This window comes from Homalodisca vitripennis, chromosome 2 (assembly GCF_021130785.1).
Source record: "Homalodisca vitripennis isolate AUS2020 chromosome 2, UT_GWSS_2.1, whole genome shotgun sequence".
Lineage (NCBI taxonomy): Eukaryota > Metazoa > Arthropoda > Insecta > Hemiptera > Cicadellidae > Homalodisca > Homalodisca vitripennis.
This window is the reverse complement of record NC_060208.1, coordinates 85,110,674-85,127,116: the sequence shown is the minus strand read 5'-3', so window position 1 is coordinate 85,127,116 and position 16,443 is coordinate 85,110,674. Positions and strand designations below refer to the sequence as shown.

The 16,443-nt window shown below is 31.4% G+C and overlaps 1 protein-coding gene across 3 annotated transcripts in view; it reads left to right on the top strand.

Annotated features, from left to right (window-relative positions):
- Positions 1–4,690: 4,690 nt before the first annotated feature.
- LOC124354295 (neprilysin-2-like) overlaps positions 4,691–16,443 on the top strand; it is a 43,230-nt gene continuing 31,477 nt past the window's right edge. For all 3 annotated transcript variants that reach the window (XM_046804638.1, XM_046804636.1, XM_046804637.1), the window contains exons 1-6: positions 4,691–4,839; positions 7,922–7,969; positions 9,877–9,983; positions 12,742–12,880; positions 15,241–15,446; positions 16,139–16,315. In XM_046804638.1, the coding sequence (XP_046660594.1) occupies positions 4,788–4,839; positions 7,922–7,969; positions 9,877–9,983; positions 12,742–12,880; positions 15,241–15,446; positions 16,139–16,315 (729 nt within the window). In that variant the 5' untranslated portion in view covers positions 4,691–4,787. The remainder of the gene's footprint in view (positions 4,840–7,921; positions 7,970–9,876; positions 9,984–12,741; positions 12,881–15,240; positions 15,447–16,138; positions 16,316–16,443) is intronic.

The window sequence follows — 16,443 nt, the reverse complement described above, 5'->3', positions numbered from 1 at the left end:
ACCAACCAAAAATTTAGTTTTGGTTTCATTGGCTTTTTGGTACAGCTTATTATTATTATTTTTTTTTTTAAGGATAGAGGTCCCGGAACGCCGTTCCGCCGCGTTCCGTCTCAAATCGAGCACTGTATATATATATATATTATATATATATATATATATATATATATATATAGCATTATGGCCGGGAGTTCAGGGGGTGGAAACATTTGTTAGGTTTGTACTCAAAATGGCGAGTTTCAGAGCCTTTCTGAGGTCAAATTTTGTTTTCTGATGTTGTAGAAAAATAGCTATAATTGTAAACATTTTTTTAAAACGAGGATTTGTTCATTACTTTTATATTATTCATATTAATATTTTTACGTCATATTGTCAATGTGGTAGTTCAATTTGGATCAAAAGAAAAACATTTCACTGAACAAGTATAAGTAAAAATAAAAATTGTACTACCTAGGTAGGAAGAAAATACTTCCCTTGTCGCTTACTACACATCTTTTTAAAGAACTAACAACAGAGGTGAATTCAGTTTTTTTTTATTTTACTCCCTTTTATTTGGGTTAAATTGCTGTGGTACATGTAAGTGTTTATTACCAGTTGCTGTCTTCTTCTTGAAAGAAAATATTTCCTGCCGTACGAAAATAATTCACTCGAACCAGATGTGTTCGTACAGGTGTAAAACCTTTGAAATTCCCTAAGTACGTACACTGGGCGAAGCTCCAGACAACTGCTATTATTATTATGATTTATTTCACTTTTTATAGCTGTAAATGGGATTTTCTCACCAGACCACTCTTTTTAATTTAATAATTAAAAAAAGTTACCCGTTCCATCTTAACGGTTTTATCACTAACACAGGCCATCATTTTGAAAGAAATTACACAGAGAAAGTAACAGTAAGAAAATAATATAAATAATAATATATATATATATATACTACGCTATACCTATACCATAAAACATAACTTTTACTTTAGCTTTTTCCATCCCTGATGCGTGTAGTACAAATCTAATCAGCATTAGCTTATGCATTACTCAGCTACTTGCTTTACATTATTGGTTTCTTAGTAAGTTAATCTAATTTGCACTGTATAGAGTTAACTGACTTAGACCTTAATATATTCTTTAATACTCTCTTTAGTGCTTTAGTTGAATAGCTTTAGATGAAATATTATTAAAATAATGATTAAATTATGTTCTAATATATTAAACAGTTTTTTTAGCCTTGTAGCATTTTGGTCTACATTGGTTTTAATTTTTGCATTTTGTGGATTTAATTTTATGAGAAAATAAAAAAGGGGTTTTAGTATGTTAGACGGTTGGTAAAGGTTTTGAAATGTAATGCTTTGGCAAGTCAGCTCAAATCAGTTGAGGATAGTAGTTCGATTCTGAGTTGAGATTTTGTTGTACCGGTTCTTTTGTCCAACTATTACTAGGTTTTGGTTGGTTTACATCAGGAAAGCTAAAGAGTAATTTGTTGGTATGGCTGGGCCAATGATTTAGCTCGGTGATGACATCATTAAATATGGGGGGGGAGGGGTTATTTAAACCAGCTCTTTTTGAGTTTCGCCCGACCTTTCTGTTGTTGTACTCTTGTGCGCGAATCTAGCCTGTACCTAATTTGGAGGTTTCTTGTTAAAGGAAATTTCACGCAGTTTTGCAAGACTAGATTGCAGCTTAAATAAAGTAATGCGGTAAAAAGGAAAGCCGTTAGAAGATAGAACATTTTCACGTAGAATACTTGTTTTTCCAGTTGGAACAAACGATAAATTTTATATTTATAATAGATTAGATTTGTGACTAATTTATGCAATTTTGGGCAAGGTGCATTTGAATTTTAAAAATTAACTGAGATAATGGGAACTGGACAAAATCCCACAGTTTGAGTTTAGAACGAGGTACACAATAGAAATTTGAGAATTAATTTAATTTGAATTTTATTGATTATCTTATTTTAAGAAGAGAAGATATAATTTAATTTTAATGTAGGTTTTATTTGAAGGGATGATTTTATTTTTTTATTGAAAAGAGAGCATTTTATTTTAGTTTGATTTGAATATTAATATTTTTGCCAAAGGAATAAAAAAATTGTTCCAAACTTAATGGTAATATAAAGATTGAAAATTCGAGAGCAAATTGTTTTAACATGAGTTTTACAAGTGATATACAATTTTACAATATACGAGTACAATTTTTTCACTGACTCTGAACTTTGCGTTTGATTTAAAAACTATATAATAATATTTCATAGGCACAGATATTGTTGGTGTTCACAGGTTAAGCATTGTTCAGTCATAGCTATAGTTTGATTTAAAGCAGAATAGGACTGGGTCAGTTAGAACAGTGTGACAGCAGTGTGTGGCAGACAATAGCTTATTGATAAAATAAGACATCCATCCGCCCTTTATATAACTACTATCTTACATTACGACAATTACATCAAACTCTATTGTCACAATAATGTGTTAGTTATAATGTTATCATTCACAATGTGTCCGACATCTAGGACTGCACAAGGTGTTTCGAATAGTTTGGTGGTTTCGATTTAGATGTAGCGTTAACATCTAAATACAACTATGTTTCATTGGACACAATATCTTTCATATACGAGAGTTCATATAAAGAGAGTACTATTATAAAAGTTTAACCCGGTAATTTTAAACACATTTTACAATTTAAAGGACAGATTCGTTTGGTGAATAAAAATGTGCTTTTACTACTATATGGTACATTTAAGAAATATCAAAATTCTGACAAATGCAATTCTCTCTGTTCTTTGTAAGGGGGATAAGCCTTTCACTTCACACAAGTCAAAATCACTGTCATTATAACTTTCACTCACTTTTCCAGAATCTTCTAAAATTAAACACCCATCTTCTTAATCACGAAGTCGATCCAGCATTAGGTCCATGTTTTCGCCATCATCGTCTTCACAGTCGTCTGGATCCAGAATGATGATCTGGCGTTCGAGTTCTTCCTCTATGATGCCTTCATTTTCCCACGGTTTTTGTAACGGACTTTGTATGCTTAACAGCGTTTTCCCAATCATTTGATGTCACATTTTCTAATCCTTATTTTGTAAGTATCGTTATTTCTTTAATTGTACTTTTTGACTATGTTCGCTACATATCCTTTAATTTGTGCCCAAATGAGTTCAATTGTGTCATTATTTTATGTCCTCTTGAAGGTGGTCATTTCATCTACTATATAAAGGGGTGGATTTGGTTTATGCTGGGTTATAAGATGAAAAGGTTCTGCCTCCTTGAAGTCTTCGTCAAACTGGATCTTTTGATTCATCAGCCATTGTTTGATGAAATATGTGATATGTCACTTTTTTACTGATATGGGTGAAGGTTTATTTTTTAATATTTTCTGAATAATATGAAGCATTGTCATTTAGTATTATCGACGGTTTCATCAAACCATTAAAAAAATATTTCATGATTCATTTCTTCATGATAATTGTTTGCTTTTTTAGACGAGAACAACAGAAGGCAGTTATGTATACAAATCCACTGGAGTTTTCAGTGTGCAATGACACTGAGGGACGAAGGGAAATTTGTCAGACAAGGGTCGTCAGCCCGGCCTCCCCCTCTGGCCGCTTTCACTTTCGTAGAATCCTATTTTGCTTTAAATCACACTAACAAAAAGTATTTTTATACCGACTTGGAGCGATGATTTCCATTTAATCCTAGAATTGTATTCAGGGTTTTGTGACCGATAACCATATAGTTATGAGCCTTTAATATGTCCGCGCACATGACTTTAAAGTAAGATTCTTATAATGCAAAAACATAAACATTACTAGGAACTCAAAATTTGCGTTTCTTAACCCCACATATTTTTATGGGAAATGTTTACCCTTGGACCAGCGCGAATTTAGCGGCCATAAGGACCTAATCTAATCCTGAACTGATCCTGAGCTACTTTACTCTAGCTTTGCTCAAAGATACACGAATATTGCTCCGAACGAATGATGTTATTGAATTAAACGTATTTGAAATCCTAGAATTTATGTAACATGGATAGCCTAAATTAGCACAATAATTATTACGTACTCGTATCACAACACAAAATTACTGAGTCCAAACTTTCTCCAAATGTACAAAACTTTCTTTCCCAAAAATTATGATATTGAATAAATAATATAGGATATATAAATAATATTGAATATAATTAAATAATAGGATAATACATCTGATTCCATTCCTAAAAGTTATGTAACAACGTCTAAATTAGTAAAATTACATATTCTATCACAAACTAAACTTGATGGAATTATAGCTCCGAGGTAAATAATGAGATATTTACTATAGTCAAAGTATTCAAACGTGGAAGCGAGTTTCTATTGAATTTAAATTTTGGTTCCATTTTAAGATCTTTTTAATTCACAATGTCAGTAAATAATTTTCTAATAAGTTACGTCATAGTTCCGAGTTTATGGAAAATTGCAGTTGTAACTAAAATTCACAGAAGTGCTAAAATAGTCTTTTAATTTAACTTAGAGAGAGGCTGTAAATCTCCTCTGAAAATTATGGTATTTTATTGCAGATAGTTAAATAAATTTACAATAAATAAGTCAAAACCTAACGCAATCGACAGCTGATGTGCAATATATGTTTAATAATAAACGGCTTTAATTATAATTTGAACATGATGACTTATTATAATTAAACAATGCTCGACTATTGTTTATTAGACATTACATAACTTAATAGTCCTTCAGTGATGTGTCAGAGATAAGGTTAGCTAACTGCCACATACAACAATAGTTGTCATTGTTCACTGGCGACATGTCACCCAATGGTTGGGCTTTCCTCGTAATATTATTTACATTTGGTTCATGTAAGTAAACCATTATATATTCCTATTGTACAGGCTGTGTCTTTAACTAAATTTACAACAATATTTTTATTTATATTTGTTGGAAAGTAAATTTTAATTAATATAAACAAAAGTTACTAAATATTTTAGCAAGTGCAAGTAACAGTTGTTCGTTCATTCAAGAACATTAGGATACTATATATACTTTTTATTAATAAAACAGCGACAAATAATACAATGGCAGTTAGAGGGAGAGAACAGAGTTAGAGCAAAATTCACTGGAATACACTATTACATTGATTTATTGATAGTTATTTTTAATTTTATGTTGAAAACTGGGAAGTACTTGACATTCTTCCAAAGATGAAAACTTCCCCAGTCTTGAAATTGAAAACGTGAATGGGCTTGGGACTCAAGTCAGGGAAAACATTCATTGTCATATTTAAGAGTTTTGAAGCACATTTTGATGGGAAAGACGGAAGAATTTTGTAGCAGAATTAAGAAAAATCAAAATCTTTTCTTAAATTAATGAAACACATTTAGTTATAAACTCCGGCAGAATGATAAAACTGCTTAGTAGGAGTATTCCTAGCTAAGATGTTAGTTATTCTTAGAAGAATCCTGTTCAACATTTAAAAATCTTGTAACAGCTTTTTGAATTTAATATTAAAAAGGATACTAAAACAGCAGTAGCAGTGTTCATCACTAGGAGTAAAAGTGGTTGATTTTAGTGAGCAATCATGTTTTACATACGAAGAAAATAAGACAAAGCACCTAAAGAGACATATTTTTTATCATACGAAAAGCATAACTAAAAAACGAAGTTAAATTTAATTAAATTACATTCAACATAATTATGCTGAATCTATCGTATAACTTAATACTGCCATAGGTCTACTGCAATGCACTCTTTTATTCTTATTATTTACATTTGAAAACTAATGTTTATCGTGGCGTTAGTGTTGCCATAAATGCTGGTGCATTGCCTTGGTAAGCATTTTGAAGGACTGAAAAATTGGTTTATACTATTTTGTACTATATTCGAAATTTTCGGTCTCTGGCTCGCTGTAAAAAAAGTCGTCAACTGTGAAATACCTTTCCACTTTTCCACCTTTCTCTCTTATCCTTTTCTGGTGTTCTGCAACATTACATTTTTGACAGTTCGAAGTTGAGTTCCTAAATATTTTAAGCATAAATTAGGAGATTTTAAATGTTTTGATAGTTCAGATAGATAAACTAGCTATTAACATTGTTTACATTTATGATTCTTTCACTTTAAAAACGTTTCTTATTCCTCTTTATACACACTCTGAGATTTCCCTGGCAATAGGTTACAGTTACTTTTTTGCTTCTTTTAAAATGTCATAAATAATCTCTATTTTACAATCTTCCATAAAGTTGTCTCTCTAAAAGTAACCAAACAGTAATTATTGAAACAAAAATATATTTTGAGGTTAGATCACTGAAAAAACTTAAATTGTGCACACGCTTATATTTCAGATTCTTGTTAAAAGTTAGCAAAACGTTCACTTCAGTATGATAAAATAGTGGTTTCAATACTAGGAGCAAAAGGTGTTGTTTTCAGTGCACAGTCGTGGTTTATGGACAAGGTAAAGCCGGTCGAAAATACGATTAAGCGCCTAGGGATGTGTCTGCTCCGTGTGGCGAACAAAGTTTTATCCTACGGAGGAGAAACATATTTTTATTACATGATAAATTGACATACTTATACTGACGAGTTTAAACACAAAACAGCCATGATTTGTAAATTTACTACCAAAACAATAACCAAGTTTGAGGTTAGTGCACTGTAAAACGTGATTGTGTGCCAGCTGATTTTTCCGATATCTGTTTTTCAGGTAACGAAAAACAATAACTTTATGAACCAACGTACCAAAAACTGCTATTATTTGTTACGATACGATAAAACAGCATTTTAATGTATCCATATTTGAATTACAAGGGTTTTCACAAGTGGGCACAAAATACTGATTGGATGTTTGGGATTTCTTGAAATATTTAGATTTTGATATTTTTTATTACCGGAAGCTGTACCTCAGTATCGCTTACTACATTACTTCAGGCTCAAGCTATTTAATCTCGTATGTGAGCTTAGCGAACAACACAAGCTCGCTGCGCGCGCAGGAGTCATTGCATCCAACATCTAGCTTCGTCCTTCTTTTCAGAAGTTGAATGTAAGTGCATAATTTAACTTTTTAATAATGTTTATATAAACACAAGCGTAATGTTGCCTGCATAAGTAATAATGTACGACATTCATTCATTTGGTTTAACCGTCAGAACGTTATTAAACATTAAGTTACATTCGAGTATTGTTGTTTTTATTGTGTTATGAGTTATTTTAAATGAACAGTTTTTGCCCTATCATGAATACAAGAAACGATAGTATGATTAGTACAATAATACTCTTAGATTAATTTAGTTTTTATTTAATTACAAAACTGTGTTATATTCAAGCAAATAACTTGGTCCAAAACGTTGTTTACATGTTAATGCTCTGTTAACTCTACTAATTATAAACCTTCGGAAAGATATAAGGAGATTACTAGCCAAATTTTAAAATTTTTTGGCCTGGTGATAAACAAATTCGAGTTTAATAAAAAAAACTAGAGGTCTTTTACTATTCAGAAAACGCATTTACTTTAATCCCGATATCTACTGTAATAGGTAAATATTGTGTGTACTTTACACACATTTCTATGTTTAAAACGTTTTATATTTAATTTAGATACATCAATTTTTTGTTAGTCGTCCTAAAATACAAGTTTAAAGTGTCCGTTTTTAATTTATATGCACAAACCCTCTTAAGTACTACTTAACTATCATGGCAAACTTGTAAACAAAGTAAACGAGACATTCCCTCGCAGATAAAACCCTTTTAACATAAGATAGTGGACACACTTTAAATTTTCCAAACGAGTCTAACTTATAAAAATTCCAAGAATTACTGATTGTCCAAATTTCAGTGTTTAAAATAATTGTGAAATACCCAATACTACATCTCAGCATGAATAAATGAGTGAGTAAGTCAGTGCGTCAGATATTTCAGATTTATGTTGCAGTGAACAATTATAATTTTCAGGTGAATCAATCCGACCCATATGCGAGACAGATGACTGTAAGAAAACTGGTAAGTCATTCTTTATCTGCTGTTTATATGATTAGATCAAAACAGTTTTAGAAATTAAAACTGTGCTAATGTCTAAAGAAGGACAAATTATGAACTACTGAGTCTGTTTTTGTGACAGATATTTTAGCAACCAATTTACCGACCCTTGCGTTATATATGTATACTTTTTAGTACAAATAAAATGTATACAAAATGCAAAAAATTCCAAGGCGTATTTATACTGAAATACGTGTTTGTGTATCGAAAGGGGAGATACGTAACATACTGAGGATGTTATTTATATAAAAGTTACCTTGACGGATTAACTGGTAGAGGCTAAAATTCAGTTTTTTTTAATCAATCTTAAACTGGTCTTGCCTTTGTAATACACTGTCTCAAACGTGTGTCAAAAAAATTATCAATAGTGATAAATGAGATGTTTGCACACTTTTGTCACTTATAACTCCAAATCCTGAAGAGTCATAAGGTTTCTTTTATAAATCTTCCTTCTTGTCTATCCCAAAATAATCCACATGGATTTTTAGAATCAAGGCTTCGAAAAGGATAATGTAGTCCACCTCGTTAGACCCCTTTCTGCATAGTGTTCAGTAAGTCACGTTTGAAATTCGGGTTACGTACTCGTATATGTAACGTCGTTATATCTTGCATGAAATATATCAAAGTGTCTTTATAATGTCGAGAATAAATAGAAACAGTTTATAAATCCTAGTTAAATCCACACTTATGGTCGGTTTCTGCGTACGCTTCTTTTCTCAGCAAAAACTGACGAAAGTCAATAATAGTTCCAATTGTTTTGTCTATGCGCAAAAACTATAAATGGAAAACTACTTCATAAAACTAACGAACTTTCTTTAGAAGATTATTATAAGCTATCATGTTCTTATTATTTTCTCTTGCATCTTCCTTTATTTCCAAAGGATTTTTTAAAAGCATAGGCTCTACAAAACTTACGTAGCCTATTCATGAAGAGTCTTAGATCCGAGTCTGTTTAAGAGTGGTGGTAGCAGGATTGGAAAACCAGGATTCTTGGCAGTATAACAATACCAAGTAGACAGAATTCGGGAGCATCTAGAAAATGTATATTTTTAATTAAAAATAATGCAATTATGTATTGTAAAATATTTGAACTTACTTACTAAAAAATTTAGCCTAATTCAAGATTCGCTATATAGAAATTAATTTGACATTACAAGATTTTTGAAGATTGGAGAACAAGAACGACAACAAATTTTATAATATTACACAGTGTCTGATTTCAAAGATCTTAATCTGTCAAGGAAGTTATATAGCAATATTTTTTTAAAGTGTTTTGTCGGCAATGTAAGTAAATGTTCGTAATTTTACCTTGAATTTTGGTTTTGCGGAAACACTCCCAAAACAAATTTTTTCCTTAGACCAAGAGGAATCTATGTATAAGGTTTCATTCGTTTGGACTTTAATTTCAAGAATTATCGCACAGGATATACGATTTTAAGAGAGACTTGTTGGGTCCTTAACCAGGGAGTCCTTTGATGCCCAGTTTGAAAAGCACGAAGGAGCCTTAAATTATCGGTAAAGTGTAAAACATATTTAATAATTAATACATTTATAGAATTAAAATTACACTTACGTCATTAGGAAATACGCCTTTACGCTATCATCGCTCTTTCCATGCTCATGAAAGTGGCTCGCCAAGTACTGGTGGAAAAATAAATATTATCAAGACCAAATAGTTACATAGTTCTGAGTAGTAAAAAATCATAAAATTACCATTCATATAATTTTGCAAATATTAATGAGTTACAAACATAATTTTGTTAAAAGATAAGAGTTTAACCAAAATAGTGTAATGTATGCATTTCTTATGCATAACATATAAATATATAAAATAAAATTATTATAACAAGCGTTCTATTGCTTTTTGCCAGCCGATAGAATTCTGAGCTACATGGATCCCTCTGTCAGGCCCTGCGATGACTTCTACAAATTTGCTTGCGGGAAATTCCTGGAAACTGCAGAACTACGTGATGATACGGTACGTCCAGTTTGAAATAATGCATTATTTTATTTTGAATTTTAAGCTACCCCTACTTATGGTTATTATTTTGATTAGATTTAAGTAAATTATACTCATTAATCAATTTACGCTTTAATATAAAAATTGTTAACTTCTTTATCAAATGAGAATACGTTTGTTCAGTTAAATTTTGTCAAGGTTTGCTGATAGACTGACCATGGCCTTGTCAAGTTCGTACGGCGACTATCGCGTAGAATTAGATAACCGAGTCAAGCAACGACGTGCGGGGCTTCTCGTTGGATGGGCGACCGTTGAGCGATCTCGTCCTTGCAAGGAGTCCGCCTACTCAACCGTCCGTGGCGGTTCTAAAATCACCTTTCCGTTATTTATTTTCACCTTTTAAATCCTTTATTTTAATTTCAATATTTGTTTTTTTTTTACAATATTTATAAGAATATTACTTCAAAATATCTATATTGATAATACAAGTTAATAGTACAAATTAACAATATAATATATGAGTACATGAAAAGACTGGATTACAAAATCACTAGTAGGCTGTGTAAAAATTAACTTTTCTTCTTATCTTTAATCTTAATTACAGAACGTGAAAAATAAAAATTTAATACAATAGATCATAATATTATAAAACTTTAACTTATTTACGATTGAATTAAAATAATCATTAATTTCATTTTTATATATTTTAACAACGCAATACCTTAAAAAATAAAAAAATGCACTGTATGACAACGTGGTGTAAAAACAAGGAAGGTGTCAGATTACTTCTTGGAAAATGCAGAAACCCCTTTTCAATAAAAAAGATATGTCAAATTGTATTAATGAATAAAATAATGGATCGGTCTCTTCTTCTTAATAGAATCTTAAAAGAACATACTTCTTCAGACAGCTGTTGACAGTAGTAGAGGAGCCTGGGATGCTAAATTTGCATTGACTAAAAGCGTCATAGGGAACTATTGGATTGTGATTAGGTTTTAAAACAAAAAAGCTTATGTTAAGTTCGCCATTTTAGTAGAGAGGAGAACCTCTGCAAATTTTCAAAAATGTAAAAAAAAACAATCACATGGAAATAAACGAGCGTGTCAGACATTCATAATGTACACGCCATGTGACTTTCTGATAACCGAGAGATATTAATCTGACGAGTAGTGAGCGGAACGTTGTAAACAGAGGTAGGAAAAAGAGAGTTATTCGAGCGTGTCAGATATTCAAAGGAAATGTTAAGTAAACTAAAAAAGTGTCCTATTCAAATGTATGACGATTTGGACGCGCCCAAAAGTTATAACCGATTTTGGAAAATGTAAAAAAAATGTATATATATGTGAGTGTGTACAATTCTATAATTTTTCTATCATTTATTGATACAAAACATTAAATTTGTCCCAAAGTTTTCACCCTTTTTTGATAATACCTACGTTAATTTTCATTTTTTGACAAAAAGTTACAGGAGTAAAGTCATAGAAAATTTCATTAGTACAAAGAAATGTTTAAAAAGTTTATTTTGCAAAACCAATACTTTTTTCACGATGGCGGCCTTGAGGCATGGGTGGCGGCCCCACAAACTTGGAATTACGCTTTTACCCCCATTGAGTTAAAAATAAATAAAAAATTGCGTCCGCTAAAATGTCCAAACCCAAATGTGACTTTTCAATGGACAATTTGTTAATCTTTTACATTAACACTTACTGTTGTACGAACAGTCTGCATTGTGGAAGTGCTAGACATATGTAATTCGGGACTCTCTTAGTTATGGTCAAAATAGTTCTTGGTGTAAACGTTTAAGTTTTTGTCCACGTTTCTTCTCCACAAGGAAACAATTCAAACTTACATAACTTATTATTGTAATGCGTATAAAAATGATTGCATTAAATTCACAAAATTGTTTCAGGACAAAAAAAATCAAAGCGTAATTTCAAAAGTTGCCTGATTCTATTGTCTAAGTCTACAACAGCAAACACGTTATTATTGTGATCAGCTGAGGTGGCATTATGACGGCATGGGGATGGGGCGAGAGAGTGGGAGATGGAGAAAGAGTGAGTAGGAAAGAAAGACGTGGAGTGGGAAATACAGTTCTCAGCACTTGTACGCTTCACATGTTATTTACGGTTTCAGCTATATCGCCCCATGAAAAACGACAGATTATATTTTTAAGTAAAGGATTTCCTTTAAAATAAAAAAATAAACTATTCATAATATATTCATGCTGTGGAACAGAACGCGAGTTGGTTTATGCTATTCAGCATGGGTCTATTCATTGGAAGAGTAACGATCAAAACCAGTACCCAAAAAGATTAGTAGTTTTATTTAAATTCCATATCATATTTAGTTTGAAAAAAGTGCAGAGATAGTTAACCTGCCAAGATTGTAAGCACTAGCTGAGGTTTCAACATTTAAAGTAATTAAGGCTCTCACGATTATCTTAGAAGTGTCATAAAGGTTTTTACCTAGGTGTAAATAAATGTTTATGTCCTTGGAGTGATAAGTTTTATCTAATAATTTAACATGACTTCCTTCCTCACGTCGAACTTATCTCATTATGTCTATCTGTCACGGTCAAGTTTGAAAGTTAAAATCAACGACAAATTTCAATTTTGTCACGTTTCCAATATCTATAGTGTTTTGGTTGTTATTTTACATAATGAACATGTGATGATTTGAATACGTATAAAAATACTATACATTAGACATATTATGGACACCACAAGGTTACCTATTACTTTTTAATGTTAATTTTATGGTTAAAACATGATTTCAGACACAAAACTCTTCGTTTATCCAAGTTAGTGATATACTGGAAGATCAGTTGAAGGCTATAGTTTTCGAAGAGTCGAGACCTGATGAACCTTATCCATACCAGACAATGAAACATCTCTTTTCACTTTGTTTGGATGAAGGTAAATGAGCACTAAATTGTGATGAGTCCATTGACAAGCATGTATGCCAGTTTTTTTATTATTTATGTTTTAAAATAATGGATGAATCATAGTAATCATTTGCAGGTATAATGAAAACTGTTTATGACAATTATTAACTTATATAAATAAGGTTATATAAATATAATAATCATGTAGGTATAACACAACTAATGAGACGACGAGTTATAAAACTTCAATTATTTACCATACATTTCTCTAGGTATTCATTAAACTGTGATTACTTGTATAGTATTCAGCGATAATTATTGAAGCAATAAAAATAACAGTATATTATCTGTACAATAGACTTCTTAGTAATACAAACGTTAATACATTTTATTTGTATTTCTTGCATTGGCCACAGCATAACTTCAATTGGAGAGTAAAATTACATGAATTGAAATATTTTATTTTCAATTCTTGTTTATTAGATACTTTGTTATTATTCGGAGGCCAGTATTTTTTAGAAGAGTTTTTCTTTCCGGAGACCTAAACTAAATTATTAGAAAGAACAGACTTCATTTGACTTACTGTGAAAATTATATGTCATTGTGGCAATCAATTCTAGTTTTCTACCTCTCAAAAGGAATTGATGTTGGCAAAAAGGGAGCCACTCCGTCCCTATCTACTATTTGTTATTAGGCTATATAGGTAAACAAATAGTACTTATGTACGTATTATAAATAAAAGAAATAACGGGTGCTCACGTGACCATCTGAGCTTGAATTTAGGGATATATTAGATGTCTCGAGGGATATTTTTCTTATTCACGAGAAGTGCGGGGTGGCGGCGCCACTGAAGCCCGCACTGAATGCCAGGGGTATTCTGATCGGTACTTTCCTGACCTCAGATCACTTCCCATATTGTCCAACTTTTCTGAGGTCAGATCATGTTACAGATTGAAATCTTTAACCTTAGTACTGTTAGTAAAATATTTATGATTACCTAATTGAAGCCTACTTATATCGCGTAATAACAAGTAGTAGTGGCTTCGTTCTCGAGGACATCGCTTCCTTTTGGGAGGTATAAAACAAGAACCGATCGTAATAATAAGATGTAATTTTCACAGCAAGCTAAAAAATGTAGTTTTTTAAGTTCCCGGAAAGGAAACCCTTCAAAAAATAGTGGACTCCGGATAATACAATAGTATCGTTTATTACATTTGCAGGTTATTTCTGATCTATCTATGTGTACATCTTAATAAGTAGATTCGTTATCAAAGATTGTCTTGTCTAATGAAAAGATTAAAATTGTTATTTCAATTTGACAAAAATATGTATACATTTATAACAGCAAGAAACTTTTTCACTCACTGAATGGTTGAGTACGTTTACCTCCAGCCCCGTTGTGCGAAGTCCATGTTATGAATCATTAATATATCTGTGGCGTTCCTCTTCACCATGATCAATAATTGATATTTTGGATCTCGGCTCCATGAATTTCGGGATTACTTTGACGTTTGATTGCTTGCCAGACAAAGGTCTGGAAGATGTAGGGTTTTGCGAATTTCTGCTAGTTAACGTCTCTTGTGTTGTAGATAGTAGGTTTGAATATGTTTTTTTAATAATTATCTATATTTAGTATTCGAATTATATTTAGTTTAAATTAAATACTTCTAATTTGCTTAAAGATTAAAGAAACATTATTCAATCTTGATTTCATTAGTAATTTAAAGCAGACAACATTAAATAAAATAATTGTATGTGTAATACTTGTAAGTTTACCTTTAATGTTTTATAATTAAGATTTTTTAAATCTGAAATTCAAAATGTTTAATGTTTTACTAAATAAATTTTGAAAGTAGGTTTTTTATTATACAATGAAAAACATCTTTAGTAAATTAATTTGATATTAATTATTACATTAATATATTAACATTTATTAATAAATGTATGGACTATTTAGTTACTTAGAACTTATCCATTACATTTTAAAACTTATCCAAGTTATACAGTACACCCTTATCATAAAAAAACATTACATGTGAGTATACAAAATTCAAAACTTAAATTTAAATATAGTATATGTCAAATAAATACAGTTTGTAAATATTAAATTAATTGTAAAATAGTATATTATGTATATAAATTACTTTAATTAATTAAGTATATATTTGTCTTATAGAGTAACTATTATAATGAAACTAGTTATGTTGCATCCGATCTGTGTTGGTATGAGTAAAGAATAACGCTACTACTTAACAGTTGACAAAACAAAAGTTGTGTATGACACAAATTTTCTAGAATTTCTGAAAGAATGGATTATTGATGACCTTTCCATATATTACTCGTACATCATAGTAAAACCTAATGTATTAAATAATACCATAAAATTTTTAGACAAGATAGATGCCAGAGGAGTAAGTCCAGCGGTCTCCAGACTGGCAGCTGCTGGAGGCTGGCCGGTGCTGGGAAACTGGAGCGAGTTTGGCTGGAGCTTCCTGGACACTGAAATACGACTGAGAAACCTCTCTATCGGTGGCGGAAGTCTCTTCCAGATATCCGTATCCATTGATGCCAAGAATACCAGCAAACGTGTCATTGAGGTGTGTTTTTGTGTGTATTGCCATAGCAAAGGACAATAACACATGAATAGGAAAGACGAGCCTATATTTCCTTTTTCATTAATTTTACGTGAAGTACAGAAATGAATAGAAAGTTTTCGATTTTAAAGGATGACGTATTTATGGAAATGGCTGTAGTATTTGTGAATGTTTTGAAAATATAGCATTACGTGACTTGTTATTTTTCGTTAAAAACCTTTAGCTTTGTTGAGCTTGAGCTTTCAGATACAGATAAATTGAAATTTGAAGTAATATTTTATAGTTTGTATTTTCAATAAAACATTGAACCATCCTATGATGTTTGTAGAATTTACTCTTGAACATAATCTTGAATTCTGCAAAGCATTAAACTACATGTTCTAGACTAATTATTAATTTTATGAAACATGAGTAGATAAAAAATATACGTAAGTGAAAATATAACTGATGATTAATCTTATACTTATTTTATAATGCATTCTTCTTGAAATATTTGTTTGAATTTTTTTAGACGTATCAGTGTGGAAATGTTCCGTAATCCTGAACTAATTTCAAAAGATCCATAGTCAAGAACTTCCAACTTTATTGAGCTCGTTTGAAAGTACATAGCTAATTAGAATTGCTAAAGTAACAACGTAGAAGTTGTTTGAAAAGAATTGAAACTATCACTTTTTAATGCCGATATATTTATACAGATTGACCAGGCCGGCTTGGGACTGCCACGGGAGTTTCTAGTCAAGGGACTGAGCGACCCCATAGTCCAGGCCTACTACAGTTACATGGTGGACATAGCGGAGATGTACGGGGCAGATAGACGACTGGCACAAGTGAAACTCAACGAGAGTTTGATGTTCGAGATAGAGCTAGCAAAGGTAAGTTAAACAGTGCCATTTTACTTCAAAGCACTCTCCAATATTAGATTAGTGCATACTGAGGCTGAATAGGAAATTCAATATTTAACTGGAGATAAATTAATGGATAGAAAATTGTCATAAGTAAG